This window comes from Rhea pennata, chromosome 5 (genome assembly GCF_028389875.1).
Source record: "Rhea pennata isolate bPtePen1 chromosome 5, bPtePen1.pri, whole genome shotgun sequence".
In the NCBI taxonomy this organism is placed as follows: Eukaryota; Metazoa; Chordata; class Aves; order Rheiformes; family Rheidae; genus Rhea; species Rhea pennata.
The window spans coordinates 68,976,454-68,996,748 of NC_084667.1; the positions used below are offsets into that span (position 1 = coordinate 68,976,454).

General features: G+C 38.6%; 2 protein-coding genes and 1 non-coding gene across 7 annotated transcripts in view; all 3 read right to left on the reverse strand.

Annotated features, from left to right (window-relative positions):
* Nucleotides 1–453: 453 nt before the first annotated feature.
* PRPF39 (pre-mRNA processing factor 39) lies at nucleotides 454–18,383 on the reverse strand. Of its 5 annotated transcripts, none has more exons than XM_062577861.1 (14): nucleotides 18,297–18,383; nucleotides 14,539–14,911; nucleotides 13,289–13,414; nucleotides 12,530–12,648; nucleotides 11,625–11,792; nucleotides 10,723–10,888; nucleotides 10,142–10,249; nucleotides 7,798–7,962; nucleotides 7,352–7,478; nucleotides 6,990–7,258; nucleotides 6,212–6,396; nucleotides 4,714–4,788; nucleotides 3,077–3,197; nucleotides 454–1,304 (listed from the first exon to the last, which is right to left on the reverse strand). In XM_062577861.1, the coding sequence occupies exons 2-14, from the start codon at nucleotides 14,863–14,865 to the stop codon at nucleotides 1,251–1,253; spliced, it is 2,010 nt and encodes a 669-aa protein (XP_062433845.1). In that variant the 5' UTR covers nucleotides 14,866–14,911; nucleotides 18,297–18,383; the 3' UTR covers nucleotides 454–1,250. The 5 variants fall into 5 exon arrangements, with proteins under 5 accessions (XP_062433845.1, XP_062433844.1, XP_062433847.1 ...); XM_062577860.1 differs by lacking the exon at nucleotides 18,297–18,383 and adding an exon at nucleotides 16,456–16,477; XM_062577863.1 differs by lacking the exons at nucleotides 14,539–14,911; nucleotides 18,297–18,383 and adding exons at nucleotides 12,776–12,938; nucleotides 13,042–13,110 and having other exon boundaries at nucleotides 13,289–13,370.
* On the reverse strand, nucleotides 6,827–6,912 carry LOC134141724 (small nucleolar RNA SNORD127). The gene has a single exon (XR_009958707.1). It is a non-coding gene; the product is annotated as a small nucleolar RNA SNORD127 (small nucleolar RNA).
* Nucleotides 18,384–18,674: 291 nt separating the features above from the next.
* Nucleotides 18,675–20,295, reverse strand: part of TOGARAM1 (TOG array regulator of axonemal microtubules 1) — a 41,685-nt gene continuing 40,064 nt past the window's right edge. Inside the window, exon 23 of the mRNA XM_062577709.1 lies at nucleotides 18,675–19,519. Coding sequence (XP_062433693.1) covers nucleotides 19,266–19,519 — 254 coding nt within the window. The 3' untranslated portion in view covers nucleotides 18,675–19,265. The remainder of the gene's footprint in view (nucleotides 19,520–20,295) is intronic.

A 20,295-nucleotide genomic window follows, 5' to 3' on the forward strand; every position in this document is an offset into this window, starting at 1 on the left:
CTCATCCTTCAAATTCCATGATTTTTACCATTGCTTCCAGTACTGACTAATCTTTTACTGTAACATATTTACTTCAATACTTAGCTCAAGTCTTGGATTACTCATTTTTCTTTCAGTTTTACATTCTATGTAGCTGCTAAGTTTTACCACAGTAATTTTACCCAACAATTTTAGTTAGACCTAGAATATTAGGAGAATGTGAGAGGCAGAAGTGAAGAAAAATTGGTATTTATATGCTAAGCATTGTTTAAATTTAAAAAAAACTTCAGGTCACATGCTACTAAAATTCTCCTTTAAAGGCATGTTACAGAATTGAGAGGCATGATGCCTGTCATGAGCCCTTTCTGTAACACAGACACAAGCAGAAGTTAGTTTGAACAATAGTTGTTGAACTGAAAATATGAAGTTCTTATTCTCAACTGGAATGAGGAAATCCAAGAAAGCTCAAAGAACTACTGAATTCCTTGCTTTTATTACGAAAATGAGAATGATCACTTTGATCAAAATGAAAAAAGTTTGCTCACACTGTGTACATGAAAAACTCTAGATACAAAAATCCATTCCAAACACAGTTTGTGCTTTTTTTAAAAAAGAATGCAACATCATTTTGCACTGCATTTTAATTTTTGACCCCCACATAAAATAGAAAATACATATCACAGCTTACAAAGGCTGCCATCTTCATCTGAAGTTTCAGTCATGACAATATAAACAGTGGTCTGGGGCATGGGAAGAAGTTTCATGATAGCAGGGTATGAATTTTTGGTTGGAGAGGAGCGCAGGTGAAAGGACAGCCTTGCTCATGAACTGGCAGCCTTCCTTGACCTGCTTGTTTCCTGTAGCAGCCACTGCAGGTAACACCAGTCATCAGAAATGCTTTAAAAAAGGCTACAGATTAACTGATTTTCTTTCCTTTTTTTTTTCTTTTTTCTTTTTCTTTTTTTTTTTTTTAAGTCTACGGAATCATTATGAAACAGCAAAAAATTCTTCAAATAATATCTCCTTAAGTTAGTGCAGGGAAATAAAGAAATGCATTTATGGTAAACTAGCAGTATACAGAGATACCATTTATCAGTTACCAACACACAAATCTTGCTTCACACATACCCTGTGAACATCAGCTCATTTCACATGCAAAAGACCAAATAGCAGGTATTACAACAGTTCTTTCACATCCCTAATTTAGAAAAATATATTTTTTTACTCCATCTTTGTTGAAACTGCACAATGAACTTCACTCACTCTTCTGATCAAGGAGGAGGAGGATAATACTGTCCGTAATTCCATGCATTCTGATAGTTGTACTAAAAAAAAAAAGATATTAGAACATAAGTCAGAACACTCCTGTTCCATGAAGGGTATCTGATAAACTGTCATTCCAAAACATCACATGTCAGTTTACCCTTTTGTGATTTTAATTGATCTAAACACACTACACAGCTTGACCATACACCAGTATCAACATGCTCCATCCCGAATATTCATATCTCAATACCTTTTCGTCCAGGCTTTAAGTGCATCCTGTACCTCAATGTGATATAAAGGGCATTCCTCAAATTCTCCCTTTGGTACTTAATCTACAGCTCCTTGTCACTTCTCTATTCAACAGAATCTCACAAGAGGAAGAAGGGAATGATCAAAAGGTAATGAAAACATGAATACTGCATCTGTGGGAGATTCTAGGTACTAGCTCCATGTCCAGTATTACAGCAAACCCCGCAAGGTGGGAGAGGAAGGTAAAGTCTCTCAGTGCCGTAACACTACTCCCATCAAATCTATTGGTTTGCAGCTAGCAGAGACCATGAGTGGGGCAGTTCCCTTGTATTCAGGCTTGGGAGATGGCACTGCCACCACTTGCAGCCCCAGCTGTCTCACTTAGATTATGTAGGGATTTAGCAGCATAGTGTTCTCAGGTGTGGCATGAAGAAACGTCCCCATCCCCTCAGAGCTTCCATGGTGTCTGCTAATCCAAAACAGACTTTGAAATGCGTGGAAGGCATCCAGTGCTGAAGTTACATTTCAACCACAGGACTGATATCTTTATAGAGAGTATAATTTTATTGCTCCCGTGCCTCCGAGTTTTGAGAATCTCTCTCATTTTTCCTGGCCTAATATCTATAGAGTTCCCCATGTTGGGTAAGACACCTTTTACTGCCTGGCTTTGAGATGAGCATTTTTCTGTGATACAGACACTTCTAAAATAGGGTTATAGAGCTGCCTGCTTATGTCACATCTGCAACCACTGTTGTCATTTGCCTGATAAGATGCCTGGCTCCTGACAGTCTAAACAAAAGCTTTCATCAACTGCTTCCCAACGTGTTTCAGTTGAATCCTGCAGCTCTCAATGAGAAAAGCCTTCCAAGCCCAAAGTACAAGACTCATCCCAGCTGAGGGGGCATCACCAGTGCCCACCTTTAGTCTATTAATCTCATGCAGAAAGATGTTGAAGCTCAGACTTTATGACATGCCCCTTGTTCAAAGTCAGGATACCAAAAGGGACCTGTCTTTCTAGAAGCAAGCAGAGCACGCTAACTCAAGAGAGGAGGAAACCTCTTACATTACTGATTCAGCCTTTACGCCCCTCTAGAGCACAAAATGAAATAGCATGCAAGAATAGCCCCAGACAAGCTATTTAACAGGTTGATCTTGCATGTATGTACTAGTGCAGCAGAATCCATGCTGTTGTGAAAGGAGCTATTACTCTGGTGGTGGTGGTGGTGGGGGGAAACTATGAAAATACTTAGTATTAAACTGGCATCCCAAGGTGACTTTCCTGGGTAAAAAGTTTCAGCACAAAATAATCTACTACCCTTAACCAGGAACGTCCTCAATTGCATTACACTTCCTTTTATATACAAAGAGCCAACCACAAAAATTTCTTAATTTTTGTCCATACTACACAGGGATTTTGTAAGTTTACATAGAAGCACAAGAAAAGAACCAACAGAAGCTAAAATTTATCGCAAGCCTTCCTTGCCAAGTAACACTTGGCTGTAGACAGAAGAAAGTCACTGATAAAACAGTTTAAATATATTCAGCATGTACATCTCAGAGGAAGCACTCAAAGCATACCTACCTGATACCAGGCATTGTAATTGTATGCTGCCTGATTGACTTGCATGTCTCCATCCATCATCTGTGCTGATGCCAAAGCTGGGTCATCTGGATGCATTTTTTTTTCATCTGGCTCCTCTGATCTGCAAAGTTAATATAATGCTTCTAAATAGTATCTTAACTTCTAAAATTGTCTTTTTTTAATTACATTTACTACACAAATATAAGTACTATTTTCAAAAGTGGTGATCTACCCAAACAAGAAAGTAAGATTTGATTCGGAGAAAGACTGTATATGGTGCTTCAGAACAATGGTCTCATTTTTAAGTTGCTATGGTGCTTAAACCTAGACATCAACAAGAAGCTTCTGCTCAGAGATGGTTATTCTTGGCAGTATTATTTAGTGTTTCTGTGATACATCATTTAAAATGTTATTTTCTCCAATAAGTCTGGTTCCAATTATTGAAGCCTGTTGTGTAACCCTATCTGAGGTATACTTTTAAGTGGTTAGAGGAAAAAAAAAGTCAAAAAACAAAACAAAACAGCAGCGCTGTTCCTGCACTGGATGCTTGCATTAAGGACTGTCCAAGGCCATTCCTGTTGAATCGTCAGACAGAAATTACCTAAATAGTTACTGCCAAATGACTGAAGAAAGGCAATTTGCCCACAGTAAGTTTCCAGAAGCAGTTTCCTACAGAGCCATTAGTGTCAACATTTCTTGTTTAGATTTAAACTAATTGCATATACAGATGTTTTACAGAACTTCCGGAAGGGTAAGACTGAACTGCCATTCTGTTTAACGTGTGCATGTACGAGGAGATGGTGTGGGCTTTTTAATCAGTTGCAGCCATACTGCCTCAGTATTTTGATAACTGTACAGTAATACTAAAGATAGGTTTATTGCCCACCTCCTCCTCTTGAGTTGAGACCTTAATTCCAGCTGTTGCCTAAAAACAGTTCAGACAGTTTTACTTGCTGAATTTTGAGTAACTTAAAAGTGTGTTTCTTTGTATGAATTAAAACTCCACATTTCAAAGTCCTCGTTTGTACTTCATCTCTATCCTCCCCCATGTTCTGTTAGTCTATGCTAAATCATAAATTGTCTGTATAGGAACTATTTCTGGCTCATAGTTTTAAACACCTTTAACAACCTGGAATGCCTTAAGACCTCCTACACATAAACCATAAAAGAAGCTTGAGACTTTAAAAATAGTTATTCCTATGGCTGGAATAGACAGCTTACAGAATTGTAACTGATGCAAGTTCTAACAATTTCTCCTTCTTTACATATTAAATAACAGCACTTAACTTGCTTCAAAGCTTTAAGTCAGAGACAAAAAAGTTATAGATTACTGTAAGTTAGAAGTGTTTAACGATTCCTGTTTCTACATGTAGGGAATACAGATCACAGTAATTTTAAAACCCGCTGAAATTCAAATGTTGTAAGAAATGCAAAAGTGTTAGTTAATTATTGTACCCATCCTCTCACCATTTCACAGGTCCTAAAGAACAGTCTCTGATGATCATTCTCTGAACTATTTTTAAAGCATTTCCCAAATCCTTTGTATTAGATACAGTCCTGTATAATACATGCTCCTGCTACCAATACTGCAAAACCCATTGGGTTAGTTTAAACTTTCAGGGGAAGATATTTCCTACCCATTCTCTGCTTTCCTTTTTAAGGAATCCTGCTCCTGTAGAAGTGCCTGATGTTCATCATAGGCATCCAAAAGCCTGAAACAAACAAAGAAAAATATACTTTTGTTCACAATTTCCATGTAAACATTACATGAAGCATAAATACATGAGCAACCATTTTAAAATGCATCTTTCAATTTGAAAAATATAAAAATATTTAAAAGCAAACAATTATAACCAAATTTGAATTTTAATTGAAATCAGATTGATCCATCATGAAAATACAAAAGCCAAAAACTCACTATTAAGGGAGATTTCACCCTGCATAAAGATGAATTTTATCAGCAATGCTAGCTCTGAAATCCCTAACTTGCTAAACTTTTAGCATACTTAATGCACTTGTTCCATAAAGTTACTTCATGAAGAAATTTTAAGACTTGTGACACACAGCTGCTCCTCCCAACGACTGCACCATGTAGTCTAGCTGTTGATACTGCCCATAGCAGCACTAATGTTTAGGATGCACATTTACTCAAATATCAGAAATGAGTGTTATACAGTACTGTAACAATTCCAAAGTATTACCTACAGCCTTTTCTCAAACATCAATGCAGCATGACAGAGTCATATTATTATTCATGTATCAGTAATATTTGCATTTTCTAACTAAAGTATCTAGATTACTTTTATGCTGCATATTGCAATTTATAAAGTATCAAATGAAAACTCAATACTTATGATAAGTAGGAAAGGCTTTTTTTTTTTTTTTTAAAAAAAATCTTATTTTAAGTGAATACTTAGTTCTATCCTCTAGATTGTTTGGGAACATAAAATTGCCTTTTGTTTGGTCTGCTTATGATCCCAAAGTGGCATGCTTGGCTGCCATGCAAGTTAGTATGTTAAAGATAAGCAGAAATTATGGACAGCTATTCCTAAAAACATACAAAACAGGAAAAGAAAACCTAACTCATGGCTGGTCTTCCTAAGAAAGTTAGCTGTAAAATGTAAATAAGAACAAGGGCTTATTTTAGTACATGGAATTAAGAAGGGAAAAAGGCATGTCTAGTATTTAATTAATAAATCGCACTTCTAGTATGTGATCCTCCTGCACAAGAGTACCTTTTCTTAAATGTTTAGAAACATTAACAAAGTTGATGTGATTTTGGGAACTCAAGCAGCAGCTCTGAGGTTACCAAAGAATAAGATTTTATCTGCATCACAGAACACTGCCCCTTTGAGAGGCATCCTCCTTTTATATAAAACTTAGCAAGTTAAAATTTTAAGAGGTTAAGGGTAACAATTCTGTCCTATAAAGTCTTAGATATTTCAGAGAAAAGGAGACGCATTTTTTTTTCAGAAAAATTTTTTTTTTAAAGGGATGTGGATCTGGCATCTATCTGCCAACAGAGAATTTGTGGCACAAAAGAAAGTTTAATGGATGCCCAACCTCTTTCCCACCAGTTTTATAAGCACATCTTGTGGTGACCCTAATATGGCCATTGCACATATTAAATCTTACTGGTTTACATCAGAACCAAAATCCTCAAGAAATTCTACTTTTCGCTGAGAAAATGTAATCCTCATTTTTATAGACAAAGCGCCATGGACAGCTTTATCAAAACAGCTCAAGATGTTTTCTTCATTTTGCTTGAGATCTCCACTGTACTCCATTTCAAGTAAGTTGAGATAAAGTTTCGTATTTTCCTGTGGGAGGGGGGAGGAAAAAAGACTTGTATTGCACGTTGTTCATCTGTCATGTTATGTATTTAACACTTACTAAAACTATACATCAGAACTTTTGCGTCATAAATATATGCTACAAAATAGTAAATACAAAAGTCATCTCTTTATATTGGTCATCTTTGACCTAATTCTGGTGTTGTTTCTTAATTAAGTAAAAAGCAATCTAACATTACAAAAACAGGCATCACAATTAATAATAAAGATTGGAGGGGCAAATATTTCTATGGTTATACAGAATGATTCAAGAATACTGCCTACACTATTCATATCTGCCTTGAAATGTAAACACTCCATACTCTTAATTTTTCCTTTCTGGAAATCATATAATATAGAAGTATACCGTGCCTCTGATAAGAAAAGATTTAAAGGTGTAAACTTGCAGCACACAATATGGCAACATCAGTTTAGAGGGACTAGTGTCTCCATGCAGTAATAAAACATTACATACAGTTAGAACATCTGTCATCATTGTTGCCGTTTTTAAAAATACAGTTCTGAAAAAAGAAAAAAAATACCACGAGTCTGTTTTTATACAGCAATAAGGAAACACATACGGGGTCATTTTCTATGGCTTCTGACAGCACTTCTCTTGCCTTTGGGAGATTCTTCTGTACTTTGAAGAGATGTCGAGCTAACTTGATGGCATAAAATGACGATTCACTAATTGATCTGGCACTCCTAACAGCATCTTGAAGGAGGTGTTCAGCTTCTTCCATGTTTCCATGCCTGCGTTCTAAGCTTACTCTTCGCAAGCGAACCATTGCAAGTCCTAGAATAGACTCTTCAAATGTTTTCAAGATTCTTCTTGCCTCATTGATGTTGCCTAAAATACCAGAAAAGATGCTTTAAAATATGACATATCCAACAGCTAATTTAAAACAGAATCCCTCCCAGGAAAAAACAACTTTGCTCTTACCCTGCTGTTCCTCAAAGGCAGCCCATAGCATGTGAACCATTGGTTTCTTAGGAAGATGTATTGTGCAAGCCCTGCTGTAGACATGCCTCACTCCTTCAATACTATGATTCTCCATGTATTTGGCATACTACAGTTGAAAACAGAGCAGAGATTGTATAATTTTACAGCTTATCTTTGGTCTTTAAATACATGACAGAACGATAAAATTCTTTTGTTTAAACCCATTCAGCACCTTTATTGAACCACTAGACTAGTTTCTGTAAGGAAGGACGTAGAGAGGCAACGAAGTTGGCATATGCAGCAGTCAAATCTGGTTGCAAGCAGACCATCTCCTAATGCAACAGATATAGTTATATATGAACAACATTCAACAAGAGTACAAAAGGTTAGTCACTAGATCAATGTATGCAATGAGTAAGAGACCATTGGTAAACTACTTCCCTTACCTTAATCCAGAAGTCCTCATAGAGGGCACATGAAATAACACATCTTTCAAAGAGGACCACAACTCGTTCATGAGTTCCATTTTCTATCTCAAATTCTAAGTATTCTTTCCAATTTTTCAGCTGAGCTTTCTCCAGAGGTTTTACGTGGAAGTAAGGCCTCTTTATCTGCAAGAATCACAGTATGGCAATGCATGACTAAAGCCTAACACCAAGTTGGATTAAAAAACTAAAATTAACCACACACCACTCAAGTAACACCATTTCTTTAGATTGCACTTCAGAATCATACTTCACTATCTATTCAAACAAGTCAAATGGGATTATCCAAATATTGCTCAAGAAGTGTTGCTGCCAATTAATTTTAAGCTACTTTCTGTAGAAAACTTTTACTCAAAAGTGTTTACAGAATTTAAGAACTCAATGCAAACAGTTTTTTCCCTGCAAATCTGCAGCTGCACCATGACAACAAAGAAATTGTAAACAACACTGAATATTGTACACACATATATACAGCCAACTAAAGTACTTACTGTTGTACTAACATCCTCCAAATTAAGTTTAAAATTGTGTTGAGAATCATGGGAAGGAAAGACAGAGCATTTAAATGGACTTTATTATAAATATTTACATTAAGTTGATTAGTCAGCAGCTGGCAAGATCACGTTTTTACTTCTGATGACCAGAAGAGTTCAATGGGACAGTTCAGAAGAAAAAGACTAAAAACTGCTCTGAACTAAATGCAATAAAGCATCCCTCCAGAGCTCTTTTGTTTTTTCTCTCTTCACCTTCAATTTACTTTACTATTTCTTTCTTGTACCGCAATTCCATCTCAGAAACATCAGTATAAATGTAAAAAAAAAAAAAAAAAAAAAAAAAAACAAACAAACAAACACTTACAATAATAATTAAGGAGTAATAGGCAAAAAGCCCATCATCCCCCTTCACGCTCCTCAGTGAATTCTGTTATGGAATCCATTTTTTTTCCCTTCCATTTTGATAAATTCACAGGTATATGATGCCACTAAAACAGTAGTAAAGCAGGTCTAAGTGGCTAAGTGGCCACCATTACTTACGTCTGGCATCTGCCATAGATCTACTTACTTTCTGTCCATTATAAAGACATGTTTAACTTTATATTCCAAATTCCTTAGATATCCAACATGCTGGTATCTACTGAGCAGCCATACTCTCTTGGTAGAGCAAGTATTGATTCTGGCAATCAGCAATAGCAGATATCCTGTTTCTGATACATTTTCTGCAACATGTCCACAGTTTTATCATTATCCCAAGCTAGAGATCCTGAAGCTTAAGGTTTTCCTTAATGGTTTTACTCCCAAACCATTTCGTACTACACATCAGCATATCCGAGTCCTCACCTGCTCTACAGTCATACTTTGTAAGCTTTACTTCCTTCTAAGCTAGATATCTGCTGCAAGAGTGTTCCTGCAATATGTAGAACTAGTAACAGTTCTTTAGGCTGTTATACTTCAAGAAAAATAACTCTCATGTACTAGTAGTCTATGATACTAATGCTGACCAAATAAGTTTTTGAGTTTCTCTGGCTTGTAAGATGTCAGGCCTACTCCAACAAAGTGCAGTAAGAAATATAATGAAGTTCTGATTTCCTGTACCACATTTAGGTACCTCTAAAAACCTGTTCCAACTCTCCCACACCAGGTCCTCTTTGAAAAGAAAGTAAATCTAAAGCAAGAACAATATTATGTTTGCCAGAAAAATCAGTTGAGAATTGAAAACTCAAGTTGCTTTTTCAACAGTAACTGACCTTAATTCTATATGGAAAAAAAAATTTTTTTGCCTTGATCAAATGATAAATCAATTATTATGTTATATGTAGGAGTATGTTGCTTATGGAAAAATGGAAAATGCAAATGCTAACTGTTTTCAGATGCAAGCGTCTAATGCAACAATATATACGCATACATATGAATCTGTGCATTTTCCTTTCAGGACAGGCTTATCTTTTGGATCAGCACTGCCTTCCTCCCCTTATTGATTCTGTGGTACCCCAGATGCATAAGGTAGTACCACCTTACACAGCATTTTATGTGTATATACTTAAAAGCTACTTAATAAAAGGTATTCTTGCACCACCTTGCCTCTCTCCAAATATTGCTTAAAGATTGTTATACCCTCAGATAAGAGGGTTCACCTCACAAGCTGCTTTTTTACAGGAAAAGGGCAGAATAATGAAACTACATCTTTGTTCTAAGCCTCAGAGCAGTTTAGATTGTAAAGCTTTAACTGTTACTCAGAATTCCTAGTTCCCGGTCTTATGTTCAAGACTTTAACGCATGCTGCCTTACATAAAAATACACAAACTTACCCCTTCTTCAAATGTCCACCTCTTGCTGACTTCATGTTCATTGTGATTGAACATTTCTTGATGAATCTCGATGATTCTGTGCCTCATGTTTTCAATTTCAGTGATTAGCTAAACAATAATTTTTAAAAACGTAACAAAATGAGATAATTTATCAGCTTTGTAAATGCACTTTATGTTGACAGCAATACACATAAATTTAAAAAGTGTAATTAGTGAGTTACTCTTAGTTACTTTTTGTGAGTAAAGGCATATGAAATTTGGCCTTATCTTAAAGCTTATTTAGATTCAAATGAATTTGAACCCAAGTAAAATGTGGTTTCAGTATGTGTACATTTTCATAGAATGGTTAGTATTTATTCCAAAAGTTTTACACACCATTTCTTTCAACTTTGAACTCCATTTCTTTGATACCTATTTAAGTGTTCTACAGATAAAAGCAGTAATTACTGAGCAATCACTGATACGCAAGAGAACTACAGAAGAATCTCAGCTACAAACATACTATACTTTCTGCAAATAAACTCTTCTTCTAGCAGCAGAATAAGGCAAGAAGTGCTGGGGAACATCAGCTACGTATGTACCTTAGCAGGGTCGGTTATATCTTCAGTCCCAGAGGGCAGATCATCTCCAGGTGGTGCATCTTCTCCACTATGGCCATTTACAGATGCCAGTTCTCTGCGAAGCTGAACAAACTGCTCAGGAGACAAAAGGTCTCGGGGCAAGTTGTTCTGTACGTGTTCTTTAAACCTAAGAATAGTTAGAAACAAATCAATACAAACTTATGTTTTATATTTTAGTAAGTAATCTGCATAACCAGAGCACAAGAATAAATACTAGTGTGGTTCTGTATTAACCTAGAACAATACTGAAGACACAACTTCTGATAACTTAAGCATAAAATGCAACTTCTGCTGTTTATCACATTTCAGAAGCTTCACATTTCATAAAGAAATTAAAGAATAATGAACTTCAGTGATGCATACAGATCATTTGTCATGTTAAATTGATAGCAAAGAATAATCTAAATTTTCTAAGATTCTTTATCTCCAAAAAAAAAACAGATCTGCAGAAATTAACAGGAAGGCTACTGTATAATTTAACTAGTGCTTTCAGGTCCACTTATCCTGCCCGTATTAACACTGGATTTTACTATTTAAAACTTTACCAAGTATTTCTCTTTAGTAAGTCAGTTTTAAAAGTTCAATTAGTGTTTCACTACAAGTGAGCACTACAGTATGATGTAAAGTTCAAAGGCTGCTCATTCAGCTTTTTCAAAGACATCCTCTTTTATGACAATTTCAAAGCCATCTTTTATTCTACAATAAAATTTGTGATTTTTTTTTCTAAAAATAAATTTCTTAAAATGTGTTTCCGTACCTATAAAAAGCTAGCAAAACTATCTTATCTAGTTTGTATTTTCAAGCAATTCTGTAATAACACTGTAAATCTGTAAAATTAATTAAATCTTTTTTTTCCTTTTTACCTCTGGAAGTGATGACTGTAGAGCTGTGTTGGAATTCCAAGGATACGATCATATATAGATGTAACTTCTTTTAGGTTCCCTTGTTCATTTTCCCAGTTTATATACATTTCCCACAGTCTGTCAGAACGGAAATCTGTCCCAGCTGCCAAGACCGCATGTTCATAGGCTCTGAAAAGTGATATAATTTCACAGTTGTTTCTCAATGCAGCAGTAGACACTTAAATTCATTACTTAAATGCCTCAAAATATTTTCTACGTATCCAAAGAAAGAACTCTAGAAATTCATGTTTGCACTGTTCCCTTCTACCCAGCACTATCAAAACAAAGCGAGTAAAGACGACACAAAAAGTCACAGGCAGGAATGCAAGACATTACGAAAACACACAATCTTTAAGGCTGCAAAATTCTTGTAAAGAAGCTTCTGAAACAACTGCTTTAGTTGTTTACCAGACAAAAACTACACATCAGTCATGAAGCTAAAAGCTACTTTGATTTAGTTCAACTTATTTCATGTAAAACTTTAGTCCAACCTCTTACTCAAACCAGGACCATCACCAGCAACAGGTGAGGTCAGATATGCTCTGGCCATACCTTAAAAATCTCCAAGAAAGGAAATTCCCAGACTTCTCTGGGTAACCTGTTCCAGTGCTGCACTACTATCCTAGTGCTTAATTGAGTATTTCCTATCATTTAGTCTCAACCTCCGAATTCACAATTTGTGACCCTTATACTACATTATATTATCTGTCCCTGCTTAGTAGAATTTGGCTCCATCCTCTTTTTTAAAAAGCCCTGTAAGTAACGGCAGGCTGCTATTAGATTGCCCTTTAGCTTATACTTTTCATCTGATTACACTGTTATGTAATTTTATGTTTCATGTATCACTTATCTTGCTTTTAACTTACCCCCTTACAGTACTGTTAGTCTCAGGATCATCAGGGTCCAAGGTCTCTTTCAAGAAGTTTATATAATGTATCCAAAGATCAACACTAAGAGGAATTGCCTGAAGCCCTCTGCGATAAACCTATGAAGAGAACATGAACTGTACTTCAAATACTTAATGGTGTCCTAATAGAGAGGCAACACTGTGTTATCCGGTGAACCTTAGAAATACTAATTACTGGAATTTTGTTTAAATAATCTACCATTACCATTTGGGTGGAGGTTGGATAGAACATGGCAATGTTCTGATCTCCACGTGCAGAGTCTTGATCTTCAAAGCGCAGCGGTCCCTGCATTCTGACCAGGTTGTGTGGGCAGGCTTTGGGGTACAGACCATAGGGCACAGACCCATTAGAGCATCATTGACAGCGTCTGACCAAAAATGCAATAAGATGTAGCAATTGTGACCAGCAAACCAACTATACTGTTTTGAAAATGAGCAATAAATGTAAGTGACAGAAAAGCCCTGCCCTACTTGTTAAGCTGCAGTGTAATACAGAGGCTTGCACTGCAAAGCTTGACAAACTGTAGAGGTTTAACGCACCTGCCAACAAAGAGAAAAAACATTAGCTACAAATGCCACAGAAGTGACAAATGCAAACAAAATCCCTATAAATCTGACCATATATGGTAGGGTCTGGCAGCCAAATGACTTGCAGTAGGTTAGTCATTATTTGGCTAACAGGACCAATGGCAATAGCTATATCCAGCTACCTACATACCTCATCAGATTGTTTAATGTTGTCATGTCTCTTTTCAAGGTCTGCATACTTTTTCCAGTATCCATAGCAATATGGATAATGTGTGAAAAACTTGTCAAATGCTTTCCTGGCAGCCGGTAAATGATTCTGTCAGAAATACACAACAAAAGATAATGAAGCATTTTAACGTGCAGCTCAAAGGACAAAACAAAGAGCTAGCTTTCTTCTCAAAGAACAATGGTGCAATCAGACCAAAAGTCCATCTGATCCAGCAAATAGTCTCAAAGAACAACCAATAACAGTTGACTACAAGAAGTATAGGAGTGGGGCAAAAATACAGCAAGTCTTCCTAGTCAGGAAATCTGCAGCTCAAGTACCTCCTCCGACATAGTAAGTATTTTACATTACAGCCTTCCACACTTTTTTCCCCATGATTTTGTCCTGCTGTTTGTTGAGAACCCCTATAAACTTCTGCATTGACATATTCTGCAGGAAGGAGTTCCACAGCTGAGTTACATCTCACATGAAAAGCCATTAGTTTTTGTTTGCTTTTACACACATAATTAAGGAAGACTAAATAAAAACTAACACTTGGCAAGTCGTGTAGGTCACGTTTCTCTGATTAAAAACAGAAAACAATAATACAACATAAAGCACATTCAACAAGTTTTGAGTATTCTGAACATGCCCAAGTATGAACAAGAAAAAATCTTGAGACTCTGAAATAGCTGGCTGACCTCTCAGCCTCCAACTTAAAACCATTTAAGCGAATCCAATGGTCAGTTCAGAATTTCAGTAACAGCGGTAAGTATCAGCATCTATGTAGATCTATACAGGTCATGGAAAAACACAAATATTCTTAATTTGTAAAAACAACTACCTTTTTAAACGCTAGTGAGACTCTTGAACTGTTCGAGTTGCAGCTGATCATTTACTACCAAAAAATTTAAGTGCAAAACATCGTCTCTAACAATTGGCAAGTATTAACTATATTTTTCCTAAATGGATTACAATCTAACCACAAAAGTCCAACTGGACAGGTTTGTTTTTACAAACTGGAACAAATTTTTTGTAAGAGATGGAAGCTCCACAGTATTAATGCTTTCAAAAGAATTATTGTTTTGATTTTGTCTTAAATATTGCTTTGCGATATCTGCTGACGATAACTGGTAAGTGCTGCTGTCTGAAAATAGCATCTATGAAATCCTGATGTAAACTTGGAGTTTGGTTTTGACTGGAAAGCTGAGGGTAAAAAGTAGGTACATACTAACCTCTTGCTCTACATATTGTAGAAGATACACCCATCCTGTGAAATCCTGCGGATTCTCCTCTACTACTTTCCAGAACTTCTCATAATCTGGAGGGAAGCAAGACTCAATATCTGTTGTCTGTAAACTTTCAATATTCGAAATTTCACCTTCTTGCGTGTTCTCTTCATTCAGGTCAGCGGAACTATCAGGTGATTGTTCCATCTCTGTTACACTCATAATTTCTGTACTGAAGTCCATATGCTGCTCTTCTGCTGTTGTCTCAGCGCCATTGTCTGCATTGTCACTGCTCACGGTCTTCTCCTCCTCTGTATTCTCTGAGTTCTGCATAGCTGAGGCTAATACTGAGGTTAATGCTGTTTTGTAGTACTATATCCTGTGGAGGGGAAAAAAAAAAAAAAAAGGATTCAACATTCAAATCTTCAACAAGAACTTCACCATGAGTTTTAAAATTATCAGCCTGCATAGACATTAATTCAACTACAGTATTGAGAGAAAAAAGCCTTAAAGTGCTATAATTACTCCTGTTTAACTAGGGAAGAGTAGGGGGTGGAAGAAAGCACCTATTCCTAATAGTTAAACTTCACTTAAATCAAAAAGCTGCCCATTGTCTTTGATGGTTACTAAAAGTAGATGTGTCAATCTACAAGTAAACAGCTTTAGATTGTCAGGTGCATCCAGCCTTGTTACATTAACATCAATGAATTCATATTAACCTTTGATTGTTTCAAGTTAAGAGTGTGAAAAGTTCAGAAAGGCCTAAAACTTTCAGAAATTGGGCTCTTACCTAAACAACCAAACATTTCACTAGATGCATGAGCTGAACAGATTATTCCAAGATTAAGCAAACAAGGTTAACTCTTAAGCAAAATTTGTTTCCCAACTTTCAGCCATCCAAGAATCTCCTGAGTGTCTCATTCATCTATTTATTTCATCATGAACTTCCAGCAATTAGATCTGCTTCATTCATGAGTCTCATTCACAATTATAAAAATGTTAATAACCATAAATTTTAACTCACAGACACACACACACTATTGTGAATCTTCCAAGTAATTACTGTTAGTAGTGATCAAGATATAAAAGTCAACCCATATGTTAAAATACACCCTCAATGTCTAGCTGAACTAGCTTAACTATCAGCAGTATTCTCTGTCCATATTAACTATGTCTACACAAATTAGCATTAGAGGGCCACAAAAAAGTTTAGGCTAGCTCCTTACATGTAGTCACCTGCTTCCACGTAAAATGACATGGCAAATGTTTCCGCCTGCCCCTCAGGACAGACTCCATCTTCCTCCCACTCTTCATTTTGATCTTCCTGCCAAAAACAGCTGCCCAGCCCTACTGGCCGCCATAAATTCTATTCTGGCACAACTTGGTTGTACATCACATTGCCCAACATTGCTCAGTCCAACTCATCTTGGCCTGCAATGCCTGAATCCTACGTGTAAGGATACTAAACTGAACTTACTCTAATTCTTCCTCTTCACGCTCATATCAACATCCATTCTTTTAAAGCAGCTGTAGATTCACCGTAGTGTCAGATTAGCATACAAAGCCAGACTTCACTTCTAAATACAGGGTGCAGCAAAGATTCATGTAAAAAAATATCTGGGACTAGGCCTCACCAGCACTGGCAGGCTTGTAGATTAGGTATGTCAAATTATACAGAATGTTTTGTCTACTTCTTACAGTCTCACTGTTTCATACAACAATCTGTAAGCTTGGATCACATCTGTATCATATTTGCAGAACCGTATTACAGTAGCTATCTTGCTACAGTAATGTAATAATCAGGTTTATAATAAATCTAGAATTCAGCAGTTCTTAACTGTGACTATATTTTGAAAGAAAGATGTCAAGTTCAGTTGTTTCTATAAGACTGCTATTCTCAAATACATTTGCCTCTCTTATTACCCTTAGGCTCTCCTCAGAGAAGATGGTAAGCAAGCTTTTTATTTCAACAAAGCACGACAAAACAGCAACATCCTGTCCCCTCCTCAAGCCCCCTCCAATTTATATCTCCAGAATTCATTCCAGTCAAAAGCCTGAAAAGAGGACAAACAGATATTTTTGCTTTCAATTGAACAAACACATAGAAAACTCAACAATAAAAAGGTGAGGAAAAAAAAACTACAGGCAGAAATGAAATGTTTTCCATCTCATATAAAAGGTCAACTCCCATACTCTAGCTTCAGAAGCTTCAAGACAGGACACAACAGCTCCTATTTTTGTAACAGATCATCAAGTCACATGACTTTACGGTAGTGTAAAAACGTCTGCGTGGTTAATACATGCTATACAAGTCCTACTTTGAAAGCAGAGCCTTACTAATAGCCTCTTAAAAGTAATTACTTTGGTTCTCCATTTTTTATATCACCTGGCAATCTCAGTAATACAATTTCTTTCCTTTTTATAAGGTAAACACTTTATAAGTATGTAAAGCAACAGCATTCATAAACAGATGATGCTGCTATTTAAGCCATACAAACACGATCTGACTGCACAGGGTACGTTACTACTTTTGTCCTACTGAAGAGGATGCCTGTATAAGATGTGCACTTTATCTCTTTAATGACCAGTTCTTCCTCACATCTTAGGCTATTCTTTAAAAAAAGCAGTATCCAAAGCCAGTTTCCTTAGTGAATTTTGGAGATGTGTCCTCAGTATGGATCTCATTTATAAACACCCATTGGAAATCAGAAAATATCAGAATAGCATTACTATACCTTTGCCAGTACAGAGTACAGAACAGATAGACACCACCAAAAATGGTTACTATTACTCTGAGCTAATCTATGTAACTCTTATAAAATCAAGGTAGAAGAGGAGTGGGTTATGCAAAACAGCAGCCCTGATATTTACAGCTTTAAACTTTAGAAAGAGCTAAATGCAATTGTGCTTACACACACAACAATTAATAACCTAAAATTGTTCTGAGATATGCCTTTCTTCCTTTCTAGATGATTCAGAAGATGCAGTCCAGCTTAAAAAAAAGAGAGAAAAAATGCAACTATTATATCTCAGAATGAAAAAAAAAATCAATAAAAATGGAGAATAAAGTACTAGTTGATCACCTTTATGCACATACCATGTACATTTCAAACGGGGTCTAAAATCTGTTTGACAGGTTCTAAGCAAGTTATCCTAAAATGTCTCAGATTGAAACACTCATATGCTAGATTCTTTCAATAACTGAAGGTTATATCCAACTTTAAAACCCACAAGCAAAATCCATCCCACCTAGTAAACAAATACGAGCCTATCTACGTTGCTACAAGATAACAGGCAAGAAGTTTAAGCAGGTATGCCACTGAGAGCCCCGTAAGAGAATAAATTAACTGTAGGAATCTTTATACCGCTAAATAACTCAATCCGCATATGGAAAACCGCACTCAGCTGCCTTAGGTAACTCAGAGCGCCATGGATTATTTAGCCTGCTTCAATTAAGTACTTACTACGCACGTGATAATACTGTTTTGAATTACAAATGTATTCATCGAAGACGTTTAGGTCTGCCGGCTTCCTCACGGCCGCCTCCTTCCCCCTTCTCTTCTCTTCTCCCCCCTCCCGGCCGCCTCACGGCCGGGCCCCTCCCCCCCCGCCTCGCCAGCCGTCTCACGGCCGGGCCCGCGCCCCGCCAGCGGGGAGGCCGCTTCGCACGAGGAAGGACGATCCTCCCAGAGGAGGATCCCCACTCCCGGCGCCCCTCCGCCTCGGCCGCCCTCCCCTCCCTTCCGGCCGCGGCGGCCGCCGACCTGCCACGGAGCTCGCCACCATCTGCCCGCCGCGCGCGCGCCGCCGCCGCCGCCGCCGCCAGGCCCCAGGAAGAGCGCCCCGCGCCTGCGCACAGCGTTCTGCGCCGCACTGCGCCTGCGCGCCGCGCCTCCCGCCTCACTGCGCCTGCGCGCCGCGCTCCCCGCCGCTGCCCCGCGCCTGCGCACGGCGTCCCGCTTCGCCGCACTGCTCCTGCGCACGGCGCTCCCCACCGCCCCGCGCCTGCGCACAGGCGCCCCTCTCGCCGCACTGCGCCTGCGCGCCGCCGCCGCGTGGTCCCGCCCCCGCCGCCATCTCCTGCCGCTCCGCCCGTCTCCCCCGGCCGCGGGCAGGAAAGGCAAGGAGGCGGCGGCGGCACGTTACAGAAATAAATCCGTTTATTCTCGAGCGGTTCCTTCGCGAAACGAGCACAGTACCGGGGGCCGCGGGGCGGCCCGGCCCCCTGTGGCTGCGGGCCGGCCGCCCATCCCCGTCCCCTCGGGGCTGCCCCGCCTCGCCCCCGTGCCGGGCCCACAGCCCAGTACAGACGTGGATTAAAAACATACGTGTTTTCCACAAGCATCACACACAACCCCGTTCTTCCTCATCACCTCCAGGCTTTTCTTAACAGGCGTAAGGCTTAGCGTTAAAACATGTCAAAACGTGATTACGCGATTAAAAAGTGTATTACTCGTTACAGATCTCACATCCGGTACTACAAACAGGGTGCTGGGCTGTAGCTCCTACGGCAAAGCGCGAGCGGGCGGGGAGGGCTGCTGCGCGAGGGCTGGCGCGGCACGGCACGGCATGGCGCGGCGTCGCCGCCCCGGTTTTCCACGTGAAAGGCGCGGGCGCCGCGCGCCGAGCAAGGGCAGCGTCGGCCTCCTCGGCCTCGCGTCAGCGGCTGTCAGCGGGTCGGGGCCCGTCGGCTGAGCGGGTTACGCGCGGGCAGACGCACGAAGGTCGTTATTTTAGGTTATTATCTCAAGAAATTCTTCTAAACTCTTCTTGATGTGTGGCGGCTGAGCGGCAGCGTGGATTAACAGGCTCTGACCCATCTGTGCAAAGAGCGCTTTAGACAGCTTAGCGGTGGCCGTCCGAATGTTCCCGCCAGCGCCAGACAAGGAGCCGCTGTTGGTCGTATTTCCCAGGAGGTGCCAAAGCACGGCTAGAACTTTCTGCTCCACTGCGTGAGGCTTGCGCGGGTAAAGCTCTGTAACGAGGTCTGCGAGACAGAGAACAGGTTTTCAGGCACCCTTTGAAGACTATATTTAAATACTATTCACAAGTCGTCCCCTGCTTTCAGAGGCGTTTAAAAGCACTGAAGCATCAAAGCATCTTCTCAAAGCAGCTAATGAAGGAATGCCATGCACAAAAGCGTCCTGGTTTTGCAGCAGCATCAGCGGTCTAATAAAAGATACACCCGCCTTCCCTACAAATACTACCCCTCCTATCCTCTCTCAGGACTTTATTGTACAGCAACATTGCTACTGCTAATAATTACAACTCTCCATTAAATTAAAATACAAGCAAGTGAAACAAATTTTTTTTAAAGTTTCTTTTTTGATAGGATTACCATAAGGACTTTCATTCCTCACAGTGAACATAAGCTATTTTATGATTTCCCATTTATCTCAGAAATATCCAGTATGCACTTGAGTTCAAGGAACAATATAACCTTATTTTATAAATATATACAAGCTGGAATATTTTCCATACTTAATTCATGATGTATTTGTCTAAGTATTTACAGGCAAATACTTGTCTTTCTACTAGAATATATATGCATGTAGTCTTCTGTTATTTCTACTACAAACTTCTCCAAAAAATCCAGAAAGAAATGAACTGTTTAGGGGTTGATAATTAGTACTGTCCAATAAATCATGTAGTTTAATTTCCTCACTATTAAATATAGACCTACCCTCAAAATAAATTCAATGATCTCTGCTTGGCTAATGCATATTTCCCAGAAACACATTCCTGGTTCACATCAAAGGAGAT